This window comes from Hylobates moloch, unplaced genomic scaffold, assembly GCF_009828535.3.
Source record: "Hylobates moloch isolate HMO894 unplaced genomic scaffold, HMol_V3 SCAFFOLD_21, whole genome shotgun sequence".
Taxonomy (NCBI): domain Eukaryota; kingdom Metazoa; phylum Chordata; class Mammalia; order Primates; family Hylobatidae; genus Hylobates; species Hylobates moloch.
The window spans coordinates 19,559,537-19,578,587 of NW_026652296.1; the positions used below are offsets into that span (position 1 = coordinate 19,559,537).

At 44.1% G+C, this 19,051-nt stretch overlaps 1 protein-coding gene across 25 annotated transcripts in view; it reads left to right on the forward strand.

Annotated features, from left to right (window-relative positions):
* Positions 1 to 9,999, forward strand: part of ZHX3 (zinc fingers and homeoboxes 3) — a 142,974-nt gene extending 132,975 nt beyond the window's left edge. For 16 of the 25 annotated variants that reach the window (XM_032142388.2, XM_032142390.2, XM_032142389.2 and 13 more), the window contains one exon: positions 9,619 to 9,719. Coding sequence is in view for 9 of the 25 variants with exons in the window: in XM_058432786.1 (XP_058288769.1) it covers positions 9,619 to 9,894 (276 nt within the window). In the remaining 16 variants the exon portion in view is untranslated. Of the gene's footprint in view, positions 1 to 9,618 lie in introns of all 25 variants that reach the window. The other 9 variants (XM_058432804.1, XM_058432805.1, XM_058432802.1 and 6 more) reach the window with 2 other exon arrangements.
* Positions 10,000 to 19,051: the final 9,052 nt, after the last annotated feature.

A 19,051-nucleotide genomic window follows, 5' to 3' on the forward strand; every position in this document is an offset into this window, starting at 1 on the left:
ATGAATATAAGATATTATAAGAGACTACTATTAACAGTTATGTGCCAATAAATTGGGTAACCTAGATGAAATTCCTAGAAACCCACACTCTCCCAAAATCAACTGACAAATAAATAGAAAACCAAAATATATCAATAACTGGTAAGAAGATTGTTATCAGAAACATTCCAACAGTAAAAAGTCTAGGACCCCTGGTGAATTCTTCCAAATCTTGAAAGAAGAATTAACACACCAGTTCTCCTCAAACTCCTCCAAAAAAATTGAAGAGGACTAAACACTTCTTAACTCATGAGGTCACCATTACCCTGACACCAAAGCAAGACAAGGGCACTACAAGAAAAGACATCTACAGACTGGGATATCCCTTATGAATATAGATACAAAAATCCCCAACAAAATAGCAAGTCAAATTCAGCAGCATACTAAAAGGATTATACCTCATGACCAAGAGGGATCTATCCCTGCAATGCAAGGATTGCCTGGCACATGAATATCAATGTAATACACCACATTAAAAGAATAAAGAGAATAAAACACATCATCCTAATTCAAGCAGAAAGAGCGTCTGACAAGTCAACTTGCTTTCATGACAGTAAACACTCAATAACTGGGAATATAGCAATATGATAAAGACCATATATGAAAAGCCCACAATTAACATCATACTTAACAATGGTGAAAGACCGAAAACTTTTCCCCTAAGATCAGGAATAAAATAAAGATGCCTACTTTTGCCACATCTATTCAAAACAGTATTGGAAGTTCTAGCCAGAGCAGTTAGGCCAAAAAAAAAAAAAAAAAAAGGGATCCAAGTTCGAAAGGAAGAAGTAAAATTATCTCTTTTCACAGATGATATGATTGTATACATAGAAACTTGAGGCCGGGCGTGGTACCTCACGCCTGTAATCCCAGCACTTTGGGAGGCCAAGGCAGGTAGATCACAAGGTCAAGAGATCGAGACCACCCTGGCCAACATGATGAAACCCCGTCTCTACTAAAAATACAAAATTAGCTGGGCATGGTGGTACGCACCTTTAATCTCAGGGTTAGGGCTGAGACAGGAGAATCACTTGAGCCTGTCAGGCAGAGCTTGCAGTGAGCCGAGATCATGCCACTGCACTCCAGCCTGGTGACAGAGTGAGACTCCTCAAAAAAACAAACAAAAAACTTGAATCCACACACACACACAAAAATAGTTAAGAGCTAATAAATGAACTTGGCAAAGCTGCAGGATATAAAAACACACAAATTGTATTTAGCTGGGCACAGTGACACAACTGTAGTCCCACTACTTGGGAGGCTGAGGCAGAAATTCAAGGAGGCCAGCCTGGGCAACATAGTGAGAACCCTATCTGTCTAAAAAAATTGTTTTTTTGTACACTTGCAATGAACAATCTGAAAAAAAAATTTTTTAAATGGTATCATTTACAATGGCATCAAAAAGAAAAAGTGCTTGGGAATAAATTTAACCAAGGAGGCAAAAGAAGTGTATCTTGAAAACTACAAAATGTTGCTGAAAAACATTAAAGATAACCTAAATAAATAGAAAGATATCCCATGTTCATGGATTGATATTATTAAGATGTAGATGCGACCCAAAGCAAACTACAGAGTCAATGTAAAATCTATCAAAAGCATAGTTGCGTTTTTACAGAAATAAGAAAATCCAGGAAGACCCAACCAAAATGGCTGACTAGAGACATTTTGTACTCGCCTCTTCCATTAAGAACAAAAATAGAGAGTAGATAATCACACTTTGAATAGATTATCCAAGACATAACACTGGAATTCACAGAAAAGAGACAGGAAACTAAGGAAGGAAAAAGAAGCAAGGCAGCTTGTTCATCCGGGATTGGCTGGGAACTGAGAGAGACCCCCCAGCATGAGGAAAAGGTAAGTGAGAGACCCTCAGTGGTCCACATTTCCACCATGAAAGGATTCTGCAGTTCTAGCCACGGGAGAGCTCCTCAGCCCTTGCAGTCCCTGAAACTTAACATAAGGAAGTGCCAGGAGATTGTTCAGTGGCACTGCTCCAGAAGGGAGCTTGCACTGGGTCCCCCACACTTCCTGAGAACAAAACGGCTATAGCAAGATGCCATTTAAAGCCCAGCCCCCTAAAGACTGTACACTGTCCTGGAGTCCCTGGGTGCCAAGGCTGAGGTGTAAGAGAAGTGCAGACTGTTTTCCCCAGAGCTGAGGCATAAGTGACAGAGTTACTGCAGCTGGGGCTGAAGCACTACAAGGCATGTGCTTCTGCTGTTGTGGCTGAGGTACAACCATGGTGCCAGCTACCATAGCAGGGGCTGAGGCACCAGTGCCACTGGAGCTGAGTGAGGTGTGAGTGGCACATGCATTCCCCACTGGCCAGCAACCCTGTGCTCCCCAATGGAAGGCAGTAGTACAGCACTGCCACTCCCTATCCAAGCATTCTGAAGGTGGCCTAGGGATTGCCCTGTCCCTGTCCACCTTGGTTGGCACCTGCACACATCATAGGGAGCCTGAGGATGAGACTGCCCAGCCTGGCTTTACACCACCACCTCCCTGGCTGGAGCACACAGTCTAGGGGCTGGGGGATTGTCCAGCCTAGTCCACCACCATTGGCACTTTTGAATACTCCTCTTGGGTGCCTGAGGTTGGGGCTTACCCACTTGGCCACTACTACCTGTATGTACCACTTATGGGCCTGGAGAATGGGCCACCCGGCCTGTTGTAGCCACTGCCAACACAAGCACATATCACTTGGGACCCAGAGGGTTATTTCAACACTGTCACTGCCATCTCCCATGCCACGCCAGCTGCCCAGGGGCCTGAGAACCTGCTCACATGCCTGGGAACTGCTGCCACTACTGACATCTGAGTAAGCCACCCGAAAGCCCAAGAATCAGCCTGCTTGGACCCACTAACACTGGTGCCATTGTATGCTCCTCTGAGGTCCAAAGACAGGCATGCTCAGCCCACTGCTGCTACCACTGGTGCCTGGAGAATGGCCCACCTGGCATTCCAGTCCTTAGCAAAATTTTACCATAGCTTCCACTAATAACTACTGAGCCACTGAGGAAATCACAGAAACCACTGATGCTATTTATAGCCAAAGAAATCATACAGAGACTACACTATTGCACATACCAAGAATCAAAGCCAAAGTGTCCTACCCAACCGACACCATAGATACATCTAGGAAAAAGTCCTCCCCTACAAATGCAAATGCAAAAAATTAGAAGAAGCAACTGTTAGACCAGATGTGCAGATATCAACATAAGGACACAAACATGAAAAAGCAAGGAAATATGACACCTCCAAAGGAACACAATAAATTTCCTGCAATAGATTCCAATAAAAAATAAACTCACAAAATCCCAGAAAAAGAATTCAAATTATTGAGTGTAAGGAAGCTCAATGAGATGTAAGAGAATGTGAAGAAGAAAAACAATTTGGGAAATGAATGATAATTTTATCAAAGAGATATATGTCATAAAGCAAATTCTGGAACAGAAGACTTCATGAAACAAAGTACAGAATACAATTGAAAGCTTCAACAATATATTAGATCAAGCAGAAAAAAAAAGTCTTAGAGCTGGAACGCAGGTCTTTTTACATAACACAGAAATAAAGAATAAAGAAAAATGAGCAAAGCTTTTGTGATACATGGGACACAGTAAAGCAACTACATATCTAAATTATTGGGATCCCAGAGGGTTAAGAGAAAAAGAGTGAGAAAACCTATTTAATGAAATCATATTAATAGGTGAAAACTTCCCAAATCTCACAAGAGATTTAGACATCTAGATATAGGAGGCCCTGATAGCCCCTAAACGGATACAGTGCAAAAAGGTCTTCTGTATGGCACATTATAGTCAAACTCCCTAAAGTCAGATAATTCTAAGGACAGCAAGAGAAATGTGTCTAAGCAACTATAAAGGAAGCCCCATCAGACTAACAGTGGATTTCAGCAGAAACCTTACAGATCAGGAGAAAATGAGATGATATATTGACAGGGCTGAAGGGGAGAAAAAGTAAGCCAAGGATACTATGTCTAGCAAAATTATCCTTCATAAATGGAGAAATAAAGTACTTCCAAGACAAGCAAAAGCTGAGAGAATTTATCACCACTAGACTGGCCCTACAAGAAATGCTCACAGGAGTCCTAAACATGGAAGTGAAAGCACGACATTTAACACTATGTAAAACAAACGAAAGTATAAAACTCACTGGCAAATCAAACACACAGATGAGGAAGAGACTCAAATGCTACCACTACAGAAAACTACCAGAGTACAATGCCAAACAAAAAGGAACAAAAAAATATATAAAACAACCAGAAAACAACAGTATAATGATAACAGAACCTCACATATCAATAATCCTTGGCTGGGCATGGTGGCTCATGCCTGTAATTCCAGCACTTTGAGAGGCCAAGGTGGGCAGATCACCTGAGGTCAGGAGCTTGAGACCAGCCTGGCCAACATGGTGAAACCCCATCTCTAAAAATACAAAATTAGCCAGGCATGGTGGCACATGCCTGTAATCCTAGCTACTCGGGAGGCTGAGGCAGGAGAATTGCTTGAACCCAGGAAGTAGAGGTTGCAGTGAGCCAAGATCGCACCCCTGTGCTTCCGCCTGGGCTACAAGAGCGAAACTCTGTCTCAAAAAATTATTATCATGTAGCATTTGTACCAGAAATGCAAGGATGGTTTAACATACACCATTCAGTTAATGCGATACATCACATCAACAGAATGAAGAGCAAAAATCGTATGGTCATCTCAATAAACACAGAAAAAGCATTTGATAAAATTCAACATCGCTTCATGATAAAAAAAAAAAACACTCAGAAAACTGCATAGAAAGAAGATAGTAAAGGCTATAAATAATAAACCCAAAGCTAACATCATATTGAATGGGGAAAAGCTGAAAGTCCGTCTTCTGAGAACTGGAACATGACAAGGATGCCCACTTTCACCACTCCTATTCAGCATAGTACTGGAAGTTCTAGCCAGAGAAATCAGGCAAGAGAAAGAAATAAAAGGCATCCAAATTGGAAAAGAGAAAGTCAAATTGTCCCTTTTTGCAGATGACATGATCTGATACTTAGAAAAACCAAAAAGACTCCACCAGAACTCTTAAGGCTGGTAAGCATATTCAGCACAGTGGCAGGATATAAAGTTAACATACAAAAATCAGAGTTTCTATACGCCTATAATAAAATAGCTGAAAAAGAAATCAAGAAGGTAATCTGATTTACAATAGCTACCAAAAATAAAAAAAGATACTTAGGAATAAATTTAATCAAGGAAGTGAAAGATCTCTGCAAGGAAAACTGTAAAACACTGATGAAAGAAACTGAAGAGGACACAAATGGAAAGACATCCATGCTTATGGATTGGAAAAATTAATATTAAAATGACCATACTGTCCAAAGCAATCTACAGATTCAATGCAATTGCTATCAAAATACCAATGTAATTTTTTCACAGAAGTAGAAAAAACCCTAAAATTTGTACAGAACCATGAAAGAGCTAAAAGTCAAAGCAATCCTAAGCAAAAAGAACAAAGCTGTAGGCATCACATAACCCGACTTCAAAATATATCACAAGGCCATAGTAACCAAAACAACATGGTATTGGTATAAAAATAGACCCACAGACCAAAGGAAAAGAAAATAGAACCCAGAAATAAAGCCACATATTTACAGCCAGCTGATTTTCAACAAAGGTGCCAAGAACATGCAACGAGGAAAGGACACCCTCTTCAATAAATGATGCTGGGAAAATTAGATATCCATAAGCAAAAGAATAAAACTAGACCTGTATCTCTCACCATATACAAAAGTTAAGACAGATTAAAGATTTAAATATAAGACCTTGAATTATGAAACTACTGGAAGAAAACTTAGTGCAGAACACTTCAGGACATGGGTCTGAGCAAAGATTTTATGGCTAAGACCTCAAAAACACAACTAAAACAAAAATAGACAAAGGGAACTATATTAAAAATCTTCTGCACAGCAAAGGAAATAATCAGAGTACAGAGACAACATGTTGAGTGGGAGAAAATATTTGCAAAACTATTCATCCAACAAAGGACTAATATCTAGAATATATAAGGAATTCAACAAAAAATCATATTAAAAAGTGAGCAAAAGGCGGGGCACAGAGGCTAATGCCTATAATCCCAACACTTTGGGAGGCTGAGGTAGGTGGATCACTTGAGCCCAGGGGTTCGAGACCAGCCTGGGCAACATGGTGAAACCCCATCTCTACAAAAAATACAAAAATTAGTCGGGTGTAGTGGCACATACCTGTAGTCCCAGCTACTCAGGAGGCTGAAGTGGGGGGATCAGTTGAGCCCAGGAGGTTGAGACTGCAGTGAGCCATGATTGTGCCACTGCATTCCAGAGCCTGGGTGACAGAGTGAGACCCTGTGTCCAAAAAAAAAAAAAAAAAGGTGGGGGTGGAGGGGGGCAAAAGACATGAATAGACAATTCACAAAAGAAGACATACACATGGCCAATAGGTATATTAAAAAATGCTCAACATCACGAATCAAAAGGGAAATACAAATCAAAACCACAATGAGATATAATTTTATCCCAGTTAGAATGGCTATTATTAAAAAGACAAAAAATAATAGAACTGGAGGTCATTATGTTCATTGGAATATCCCAGGCACAGAAAGACAAATACACATTCTTACTCATATGTGGCAGCTAAAAAACTTGATTTCATGGAGATAGAGAATAGAATGATAGATAGCACAGGTTGGGAAGGGTGTGAGAGTAGAAGGGGGAAATGAAAAGAGGTTGGTAAATGGGTATAGACTTATAGTAGATAGAAGAAACAAAGTCTAATGTTAAATAGCAGACTAGCGTGACTATGGTTAGCAACAACGTATTGTATATTTCAAAGTTGCTAGAAGAGAGGACTTGAAATGTTACCAACACACAGAAATAAATACTAAGGTGATGGATACCCTAAATATGCTGACTTGATCATTACACATTCTGTGCATGTAAAAAATAGTCACATGTACCCCATAAATATGTACACTATTAATTAAAAAAGAATAATCCATCTTAATGTTTATATAGAATCTCAGGGGACCCCAAATAGACAAATTGAGAAAAAACAAAGCTGAAGGAGTCACACTCACTTGATTTCAAATTGTACTACAAAGCTACAGTAATCAAAACAGTGTGGTACTGGCATAAGGAGAGACATACAAAACCAATGGAATAAAATGAAAAGCCCAGAAATCACCACGTAGTGGTCAGTTGATTTTTGACAGGGGTACAAAGACCATTCAATGGGAAAAGACAGTCTTTTCACCAAAAGGTGCTGGGAAAACTGGATATCTACATGCAAAAGAATGAAATTATACTCTTACCTTGTACTATATACAGAAATTTACTTAAAATAGATCAAAGAACTAAACAAAAAAGCTAAAGCTATAAAATGCTTAGAAGAAAATAGAATCCTTCCAGATATTTGATTAGGCAATTATTTCTTTTGAGACAGGTTCTTGCTCTGTTGCTGGAGTGCAGTGGTACAATCAAACCTACTGCAGCTTCAAACTCCTGGGCTCAAGCAGTCATCCCACCTCAGCCTCCTGAGTAGCTAGGATTACAAGTGTGCACACTTGGCTAATTTTATTATTATTATTTTGTGTGTGGGTGTGTAGACAGGATCTCGCTATGTTGCCCAGGCTGGTCTTGAACTCCTGACTTCAAGCATTCCTCCCCAACCTCCCAAAGTGCTGAGATTACAGGCGCAAGCCACCCCATCTGGCCAGGCAATGATTTCTTATGTATGACGCCCAAAGCATAGGCAACAAAAGAAAAAAATAGATAATTTGGATTATGTCAAAATCTAAAACTTTTGTGTTTCAAAGAGCACTGTTAAAAGAATGAAAAGAACTCACAGAATGGGAGAAAAGAACTGAAAACCATACATCTGATAAGAGATTTATATTCAGAATATGTATAGAACTCCTAAAACTGAACAACAAAACCAATTCAAAAATGGGCAAATGATTTAGACATTTCTCATAGGAAAATATACAAATGGCCAATAAGTACATGAAATGATGAATGTTAGGCATTAGGGAAATGCAAATCAAAACCACAGCGTGATACCACTTCACACTTAAGATGGCTGTTACAAACACACAACCAGAGAAAACAACTTGTTGGGAGGATGTGGAGAAACTGGATCCCTTGTGCATTGCTGGTGGGAATATAAAATGGTACAGCCCCTTGGGAAACAACTTTGTGGTTCTTCAACAAGGTGAATATAGGATATTACCATATGATCCAGCAATTTCACTCCTAGTTATACACCCCAAGGACTGAAAACAGGGACTCACATATGCATGTACATCAGTGTTCTTAGTGGCATTATTCATAGTAGCCAAAAGGCGGAAACAAGTACCACCAGATGAATAAACAATGTGTGTATACATACAGTAGGATATTATTCAGCCAAAAAAGGAATAAAATTCTGATACATCCTACAACATGGATGGACCTTGAAAACATTTTTGCTAAGTGAAATGTCAAGACACAAAAAGACAAATATTGTACGATTCAACTTACATGAGGTATCTAAAATAGGCAAATTCATAGAGCTAGAAGGTAAAATAGAAGTTACTAGGGCCCAAGGGGAGGAGGACATGGGGAGTTATTGTTTAATGGATATATAATTTCTGTTTAGGATGATGAAAAATTGCTGGAAATAGAGTGATGGTTTCAAAACATTGTAAATATACTTAATGCTACTGAATTGTACACTTAAAATTGTTGTAGTGGTAAATTTTATGTTATTTATATTTTACCATGGTTTTTTTTCTGAAAGTCAACATGGAAATGTGATGAGTGGATTTGAATCACAAGCATTGGCTCCCCTCAGCTACTAAATCCAACACAAAGTGACATGTTGCTGTCCTTTGTGGGACAGAGCAGGAATGGCAGGGTGGCTATGCCATTGGTATTGTTCTCTTCTGTCTGAGACAGGTAACTGTGGGTACAGGAAGGGCCAGTCTGTTTATCTGTACCTGGTTTCTCATGGCTTTCTCAGCCAGCTGCAATTAAGGACCATTTCTTTATGAATCACAGATGATGGACCTCTCTGATATCAGCCTTACTTTGACTTTGACTTTAGGGTTGCAAGTTACAAATGAAGTGAAGACATCAGTAGAATACATATCAGAACTAGACCCAGCTGCTGTTATATTGGAACAGTATGTTCTGGAGAGCCTGGAAGGAGAGGGCAGGATGAAGCATTTTAGGACAGCACTCCAGAGACAGTGGTGGCAGAAGCCTGGGGAGCTAGGGGGAATTTAGTGGGCCTGGAGAAGCCAAACCGCTGCTCCTGCTGCTAGGCCTAGGGTTTAGCGGGGTCTCTCAGAGATCTGATGGCCTTACAAGGTTGAGCCAGCATCCTGTCCTTAACCCACATTCCCTCAGGCTGGAGGGTGGGGAGGTGGGTGGCAGAAGGCCATTGCTCATGGAATTAAGAGGTCCTCAAAGCCAGTGATGCCACCCTGGTATAGCAAGGACCAGGCTGCCTGGGGGGCAGGTGGTGGCAGCTGCCGTGGAGTGACAGGCATGTGTTTTCTTCTCAGAAACAGACTGAATTTGATCTGATTAATGTGAAGGACTGGCCAGTTTGGGAAACCACCTGCCACATGGAAGAGCCAAACCCGACTCTCTGCTGCCACATGCCGTTCCCATGCCCGGCTGCTGGGCACCTGGGAGAGCTTCCAGAGTCCTCGCAGACAGCCCAGAGCCTGCCGCTACCCTTGGCCTGCCCACCACCAAGCAAGCAGCAAGCAAGATGGGGTTCTCATCAGTTCTTCCTCCCACAATGTAGGACCTTTCCTTTACCTTCCAATGGATAAAATAGTTCAGATTTAATAATCATATTCATAGACACAGAATCAAGCTTTTAACATATACATCCACCTCTATATGTTAAATAAAACATCAGATTATCAACACTGTCATTACATAGAAACTTTGGTTAGCCAAGCAGTGCATTGTCATTTACGTCATCTCTAAAAATGACCTGTGTCTGTTCTCTGGGGATTGCTGGGTCACAGGTGCCCCTTACCTTCCACAGTCAGGCAGGGAAGTTACAGGCACAAAGCTATGTCTGGAACCCCTTTGTGTTCCTCAAGGAAGCAGTACCTTTGAAGAGATCTCTGCTGCATTAAATGATGACCGGCTACGTTTCATGTCAGGCTTGCTTTGCCTTGTGGGCTACTCAGTGCAGAACCTGCTGTAACCCTCAGTTCAAAAAATGGACTGGCAATGTGATTAGTGTTGGATGCTTTACCATTCTCTTTAGTTGTTACCATAATTCTGTTTTTTCATGGGAGTTTGGATCATGGACCATAACTTTTCAGTTATCAGATCAACTAAAGAAACATTTGTTGTTAAGCCTAATGTGCTGACCTATGTGCCTGCATTTTTTTTTTTTTTTTTAATCTAGACATGTTTGGAGTGAGAGAAAGACGGAAAAAAGACATGGGGTAGGGATATAAGTGGAAGTCTATAGCCACAGCTTGTAGCTTTGACCACTGTGGTTTTCAGAGCCCTTTCTCCACACTCATTTCAGAGCCTCCTATGGTTTGGGAAAGAATAACACACTGGCCCATTAGTAAGGGTGAAGGCTGGAAGGGTTTGTTGACTTCTTGGAATTATCAGAGGTAGGGTGGTCTTTAGCACAAAGACTTGCATGCAGAGATCCCTGGCAAAACACCCAGAGTTCCCCTGGCTCCCACCCCAGGGTCTGGCTGGTGTGCTGGATGCATGCCCGAGGGTGCTGGGCACCTGGGAGAGGTGCTTTTAAAGTTCTGTATTTATATCCCCAAACTTGGAAACAAGAACTCTACTTTAGCCTAACCCTCATGTCCTTTTTTGAATTGAGAAAATTATAGGAAATGGTGCCTTTGAAAATTAGAAAACTTGTTTACAGAGTTGTACTAAATGGTAAATCCTCAATTTCCCCAAGACCGGTTGCTCTGAGAGTAGCTGGTGAAGAGGGGCGAACTAAAGACCTGTCCACCTGTAGCTCCACTCGCTTCTTAGAAACCACCTGCTTCCCAGAGTGCCAAGCCACAGGTACCAGGCTTCGTGGGCACAGACACCTCCTGGGCTGGGCTGGGTGACAGTGCTAGAAGACCCCAGAGAGAGGGCAAGGGCTTTGGGCAAGAAGCACTCATGGTGTTTTAGGGACCGTCCTTCTCCCCTACCCAGGGAACTGGACCTGGCAGGGCACCGTGCTCATGTGGCTCCAAGGACAAGCATGGCGGTGGCCCCTTCTGCCTTCCAGGAGAGGGCTTGCTTTGGAAACCAAAATCATGTTCTTCTAAAGTGTCATCTTCTGCCCTCCCTGTCCCAGTAGGGACCACATCTTATTTGTCTCAAACAGGGACTTGTGAGTACTTGGCAAGTTTTGCAGCCTATTTTTGTATTCTTAATTTGGGGAGTAAAGATGTTTGGTCTCAAAAACCTTTGAGGAATTGCCAAGAATGGCGAGTGATTGCTTTCCTTCAGAGAACAGACACTTGGAATTTCTTCTTTTAGTGTTTATATACATGCAGATTAATTTATATATATATATATACACACATATACAGTATAAATACTCATTTGATTCTCATAAAATGCGCATCTGGCGTGTGCAGTTGAGAAACTTGGTGACATGGGTGTTGGGGAAGTAGCCTGTGTTGGAGGGACACCAGTGCACTAGGCAGCTGGGGCGGCCCAGGCCGAAGCCATCTCCGGGTGCCTGAGAAACCACCCAGTGCCTCACCTCCAGATCCTGCTGGCATCACCTCCAGAGCCCTGTATGCACTGGCTGAAGAGTTGGTTTGTGGAGAGGATTTTCTTGGTTACTTGTATTCACAGTTAATTTACAACCCAAACAGCAAAACAGTTGGTGGACAAGTTCATGCAGGACCTACAGTGACCCAGCCATGGGCACTAGCTCATCTTTCAGGTGGAAAAGTACAGTGCTGCCTGCCCTGGTATGTTTTTCTTACAGATGTTAGCCCTGCCCAACTGCCAGGGCTACACCACAAAAGGCAAGAATGCCCATGTAAGGAGCCCAGCAGTCTGGACAGATCCTTCTTCCTCTGCTCTTGGATGAGAGTGAGTGAGTATGGTCTGGACCTTATCCTTGAAAGATGATCAAAAGCGATGATGAGGGAGGCAGTCATCACGCAGGTGCTTAAAGGGACATTGTAGGAGGTACTCAAGGGTTTGGGGGCAAAACCCTGAATCCAGCCAGTCGTGCACAGAGACACACCCACATTAGCCCAGTGGCAGTGGGGGATGTGGGATGGCAGCAGCCAGGTATGTAGCCCTGTCACAGGACAGCTCACTGTGGTTTTGCACACTGCCAAAGGGTTAAATTTTGTTGTTGCCTTCAGTAGAAGCCATTTGTGGGCTGCAAAGTTGAGAGGTGGGTGAGCTTAGTCTCTCCTGAAGAAAAAGCTTATAAAAAGTGGCTAAACTTACCCCTTTTCTCTGTATGCAGTTGGACTCGTCAGAGATAGTAAAATCATCTTTTAGGGTTTTTTTTTGTTGCTGATGTCTTGTGCCCGTTTGTTTTTTACATGGGGTTGTAGATTGAGTTCTCAAAGGTGAAACCAGATCATTCTGATAAAGGAAATTTAAATTTGTTACATAGGCTTTGTATATTTTCATTACTTGTTTTCATTTTTGACTATAAAGGAGCTTTTTTATTTTGGGAGGGGAGGAGTGTCATTTTTGAGAATCTTGGGTTCCTGAAAAAGAACACCCTAGTTGGATGGCTTGCCAGGGCCTTGGGGTTTGGTAGTGATTGTACAACTTAAAGCTCCTTTCTCTTGGCTGAGTGACAGGTGGCTGTTCAGGTGGACCAAAGCACCTTGACACAAGGACTCCACACTCTGCTCTCTAGTAGCACAAGGAGGAAGTTGGACAGAACATTGGGTAGTGCCTTGTGGGCTCCCACATGTACTAGTGGTCTCATCTCCAGCTGACCTTGGGAGGCCGTCCCACCAGGAAATGTGTGTATTCTCTAGCCTGAGATGTGGCCCTGGTGGGTTTTATCCTGCTCAGTCAGTGGCCTAGTGGCAGGTCCTGTGTTCTCTCCCTCTCCCTCCCAGCTCTGGGACATCTGTCCCTGGCTGCCTTTCATGGAGGAAGGACACTGGCCTTTCTGGTTGGATGCTGTGTGGATGCTCTCTGCTTGAGCCTCGTGGTCTCCTGTCTCTTCTTGGACAAACATCCTCAGATTGGTGCAGCTTTTTCAGTTCAGATATCACACCCCAAGTGGATAAAGGCAACTTGCAGGAGAGGAGAGCCAGCCAAGAAGAAAATTTTAAAACCAAACCTAGTTTGGGGTTTTCCTAAAGTCATCTCTTTTTTCTTGCTCAGAGTTTACTGGGAGATTTCACCAGTTTGACTCACCATTTGCGGAAGATGTGCTTTTGTATTAAATTTAAATTTTCACGTATCACATCCATTCTCAAGGTAGTTATATGCTGGAGAAGAAAAATCCTCTAGACACATGAAGGCCCACATAGTCAAGTCTTCCAGGGCAAAGCCAGCAGCCCACCCAGGTCAGGTAGCCAGCAGGGCTCAGTTCCCCTCACTCCAGACATGGACCCTCCTTTTCAGGGTCTCTTGACCCAGCTTCCTTCTCTCCTTTGGTAAAAGGAGAGGTCTGAGAGCACAGACCTCTCTCACTCAGCCAGCCTGCCTAGATCACGGGGGGCCACTCCCATGTAGCTTGGGGAGCACTTGATCTCAGAAAAGCTCCAATGTCTGAGCAAATGGGGAGTTGTGGAGCTCAAGCCTTTCTCCTGTGCTCAAGTCCCTTCCCCAAGCAAGGCGTCAACCTCATCTACCCACCATGTAGTTTTCTCTGGCCATTTAAATGGGGCGGCAGGGACATGATTGGGCCATGCCACACCAGGGCTGGTGAGGCAACCAGTTTTGATTTTGACAGAGTGGCTGGATGAAAAGTGGCAATCAAGGTGCTGCTTGGTTTGCTCTGAGTGCAAATGGAACCAACAGGTTTCTGCTGCAATCTGTGTGTTCCCAGTGCCAGGTCACAGCAGGAGGGGTGGGGCAGGGCTAACCAAGTTGTCTCTGAATTCACTGAGCATCTGCACTTAGTTGTGAAGTTAATGGGAGTACATAGAGCATCTGGCCTTGGAGAGGGGTTGAGAGCCTCCTTTTTGGTTCTTCATTCCTGAGCTCTTGCCTGCCACAAATCTGACCTCTTTGAATGGGGACACAGTCCTTCATCAGACGGAAGATATGACAGAGAAGTTTCTATTTAGCTCTAGATCCAGCAGAGTCATCCATTCTAACTGCCCTGAAGTCTAGAACAGAGGAGGGAACCCAGAGGCTGGGGATGAGACTAGGCAGACCCTGGTTACTATATGGACAAGGACAGGGGAAAGCACCCCCTTCCTCAACTTCTGAAAGTCCTATCTTTGGGTTCGCAGGACTTTGAGGATGATAAAGAACATATAGGTACTAGCTTGTTGTTGCTGGTCCCAAGCTTCCACAGCCCTGAGAACCTGGCTTTCGTGGCTAATCTGGCAGGAGCCGAGCAAAGGGAGAAGGGAGGAAGGCAGCCACTCTGGTGGGGACTCTAGGCACCTTCCCCGCTGTCCACTTGGATAGGTGGTGAGCCCCAGGGTACTGAGAGGAGCCTGAGCATTTACCTGCCATTAGTGCCTCTTCCTTCAGGAGACTGGCTTGAAATGTGTGTGTGCACGTGCACACACACACGAGCACCTGTATGTGTTAATGAATAGTTTTTCTTGGTTAACGCTTTTTAACTTCTGTTCCTTTCCATAAGTGGATGATTCAAAATTAACATAACTTGGCTGGGCGCAGTGGCTCACACCTGTAATCCCAATACTTTGGGAGGCCGAGGGAGGCGGATCACCTGAGGTCAGGAGTTTGAGACCAGCCTGACCAGCATGGTGAAACCCCGTTTCTACTAAAAATACAAAAATTAGCCGGGCGTGGTGGTGCGCGCCTGTAATCCCAGCTACTCAGGAGGCTGAGGAAGGAGAATCGCTTGAACCCGGCAGGCGGAGGTTGCATTGAGCTGAGATAGTGCCACTGCCCTCTATCCTGGGTGACAGAGCAAGACTTCCAAAAAAAAAAAAAAAAAAAAAAAATTAATGTGACTGGAGTTAAAAGTGAAATGTCAGGTTGTTTAGTCACTGAATACAGGGAGCTACAAGTGCTTGGTCTTTCCCAAGAGTCAAACCTGAGTAGAAATACATTTAAAAGAAAAATCTACCACATGGTACCTATGAATCCTGTAATTTGTTTAGGGAGATCTTGTCACTCATCCCTCGTTCTTGCCCATACAGTTTTGTCTCATTCTTGCAGTTTGCTTGAAACAGGGCCAGAGCCCCACGAGACTGTCAGCAGGAGTGAGGAGCGCCAGTGCCCACTCCTAAGCAGGGACCCGGCACAGCAATCGGGTTGTTCCCTGTTAGACTGGGTCGGGGCCAGGGGAGAAGCAGTCACCCCTGTGTAGAGGGTTCCCACTGTGCTTCTGAGCAGTTGCTTTGTTCAGAAGTGTTAGGAGGGTCATATTGTGCCATAATTGTTATTAAAGAGAAAACACGCCCACCTTCCTTTCTGCCCTGCTGGCCATTGTTGAGTTTTACTGAGCGCAGCCTTTGTGGAAGTCAGGGAGGTTGCCAAAGGCCTGTAGATGCCTCCTGACAAGGTCTTGATTCCTAGTTTTCTAGCACCCATTTGCATTTTGGTCTTCAGCACAAAGCCTTGTTCCCTGTGGCCGGACTGCTGGGCAGTAAGACAGGGGAGTGACTGTTGAGTAGTCTGCTGTCAGGAGAGATGGCTGAAAAGGTGATCATCTTGGTGCTAAACAAGTAAGAGGCAACTGCTGCCCTGTTTTTGTTTGTTCTGAGGCACGATGAAACTTTAGCCAAACTCTGCAAGAGGGTCCCATCTCCTGCCATGGCCAGGTGTGAGAGACCAAACTGAGAAGATGGCATACTCTATCACTTAAGCCTTGGGTAGAATGGGAATTATTTACCCTGGGTAAACATTTTAACAAAAAAATGGAACTTAACTTTGGTTTGGACTGTGGTCATGCCGAGGCAGGAGTGGGGTTGCCCTCTTGGGGCTGAATCTCCAGGCCTCACGAGGTCCCCTGTGGGGATGCTGCTATTTCTAAGATGCAAATTGCACATTTCCTAGATTTTGTATCTGTGGATTTGGATAAGGGAGGGTAACAGGGACAAATTGCTTGTACAATTTGAAATGGGCCTCAATGGTACTTCAAACCTTTGATTATTCCTAAATAAAAACATAAATATATTTCACATCTGCTGACTTATTTTGTGGGGGAGTCAGGAAAAAAGCCAGAAACATTTCACTTGTTCTTGCCCACTTCTGTGGATCTTAAACTCCAGTGGATGGGTGGGGCAGTTTCCCTCAGCTCACCAGAGAAGTTCCACCTCACTGTCGTCTGCATTGCTGAGTTCACCACACTGGCTTCTACATGAGAAAACTGTGATATTTTAGAAACTATGCTAAATAGACAAAGGCAAACAGTCAAACCTGGTATTATCTGGTGAGAGGACACTGGCAAGTTTTTTTCTGTTTCCTGTGAGAGTGCTGAAAAGCATAGCCTGTCATTTGCTGGGGCAGGGTGCGGGGGTTAGGCAATATGCATAAGGACTCAGGGGCCTTCTGGGAGGAAAAAGACTTAAGACCCAAAGCATTTGAATTTTGTTGGGATGGCCCTGAAGGCCTGGGACAGAAGGAAAAAGGGTCCTTTGAAATGAAATCACCTACAGTGGAGCCAGGCAGATTCTGGACACCAGAATAGGAGTCCAGCTTATGTCATGGGGAAGCAGCTGTGTGTGTTGAATCCCAAAAGCCAGGTCCTTGGAAACTAGACCAAACTGGCATGCAACTGGCAAAGCCAATCAGCTGAATGCTGTAGTGGGTAGACTCAGGCAGTGACTCACTTGGACACTATGGGTGGAATTTGCAGGAGCGACCAGCCAGGAGGTTGCCGTGGGGTTCCTCCAGGCAGGGAACAGAATGCCTAGATTAACCCCTAAGCACAAGTCCCCTGGGAATTACCAAAGTACCCAGAGAAGACAGGAGTCAGTCTGAGGCTGTGCTTGATCCATTTAATTAAAATGTAAAGAAGGTGTGATCTTTTCATTCACCAAGTTAGTCTGGTGGGATAACCTGAACCCACTTGCTTTCTACCTGCCCTCAACAGAACTCATGGTGAGTGATGGGCTCAAGTTGAAAGACAAGCGAGTTTCTAGGTCCAGACCCAGCTCTCAGGTGATGTTCAAGATGTGCTTGGTCAGGAGGCAGACCCCTGCCTTTTCTGCTCATGGCCATGGATACTCAACTGAGGTCAGAAACTGCTCCTGTCATCTTCCCGCAGGGCAGCCTTTAGTCCTGTGGCAGGGGGCAGAATGCCCCTGATCTTGTAGGCTCTGCTCTATATGTGTACATGTCTGTTGGGCCAAAGCTGTTGAAAGTGAAGGTCTGTCACTTTGAACCCAGTCTACGTGTCCCTGGTCTGTCCGCCAGAAGGTTCTACTGGTGATGACAGGAGAGCAAGGAGCCTGCAAGGGAGCCCATCTACCTTCAGTACCACTGACTTGCCTCTCCCGGCCCTGCCTGCTCTTTTGGTTTGTGCTGCCAAAATCAGGGTTTTTCAACCCTTGTTACTCATTTAAATCGCCTTGAGAGGTTTTGAACAATACCTATGCTAAGGCCTCGGGTACCAGTATTTTTCAGAAGCTCCCCAAGTGGTGCTAATGTGCTGTTAGGGTTGACTCCACAGGTCATAAACCTGAGCTGTCGCACTGTAGGGACATGGCCTGCATGCATGGGACAGGGCAAACAACTCCTGATGCCAAAGCATTCAGCCCCAAGGGTCTTCCCCACCAACACTCTGCCTTTTGGGTCAATCAACATTTGTCAGGTCTGGAGGAATCTTGAAGTGAAAATGATCTTTAAATTTGCTTGAGAGTTGGCACGTTTTCCACTAGGAAGAACAATCAAAACATTTGCAGTGAGGCAAAGGCAGTGTCTTACAGAGCCCAAGAGAGGTGAGCCTCAGGTCTACAAAGCTGCCTTAAGAAAGGCAGAGCTGTCTGTTCCCCAGGTTGTGTTCCAGAAAGACACTTGTTCAGCAAATAGAGATATGTATTGATGAAAATTAAAAGGGTCAACACTAACAGGCCAAGGACGTCCTAACCAACGTGGATGGGCCCTAACAGAAGAGCCTGCACAGTCCTCTTCCTTCTCTGATAGGAAACCTTTCTCTCCAGGCCATAAAAACCTAGAGAGGAAACAAGGATCATGAGGGCCCAGGTGAATTCCCACCCACCACCTTCTTGTGTATGGGAAAAAGCCAACCTCCTCTCTATGAGCTGGGACTGTGAAGCTGTAAAAGAAAGTCACACAAGAACCTGCGCACTATCGCTGTTTGATACTGGCTATTAGTTCATGTCATCCACGGAACCGGATCTATCTATCTTAAATTTTTTGTGTGGCGTCATTTTTGTTCTATCCCAGCACAGCCCACTATGGAAACAGAGCCTCAGGAAGAGAAGGGCCTTTCAACTGTGTTCTGGGCACAGAGATCTCAGCTGCCAAGTCCTAGAGGCAACCAGAATGGCACCTGGCAGTGTTTGTTAACTGAATGCAACATTTTTGAAAGGAGAGGTTTCTGTGGAACTGGAAAGGGGCTCTGGTTGTTTGCAGCTCACCACCAAAACTGGCTGGCCACAAAGAACCCAGGCAGGATGTACTCTGCTCAGACACACCCTCAGAGGATGGGCAGGAGAGAGTGGACCCACAACTCCTGTTAGCCCAGAGGGGGGAAGAGCTGCCTCACCTGAGAAATTTCCAGAAGCCTCCCGCCTGCTTCTATTGCAGAATAATCATCTGGCGACTGTTTCTAGTGAGTATGTCCCCATGCAACAGGCTTTCCTGAGCCCCCGAAACAGCATACAAGTCAAAGGA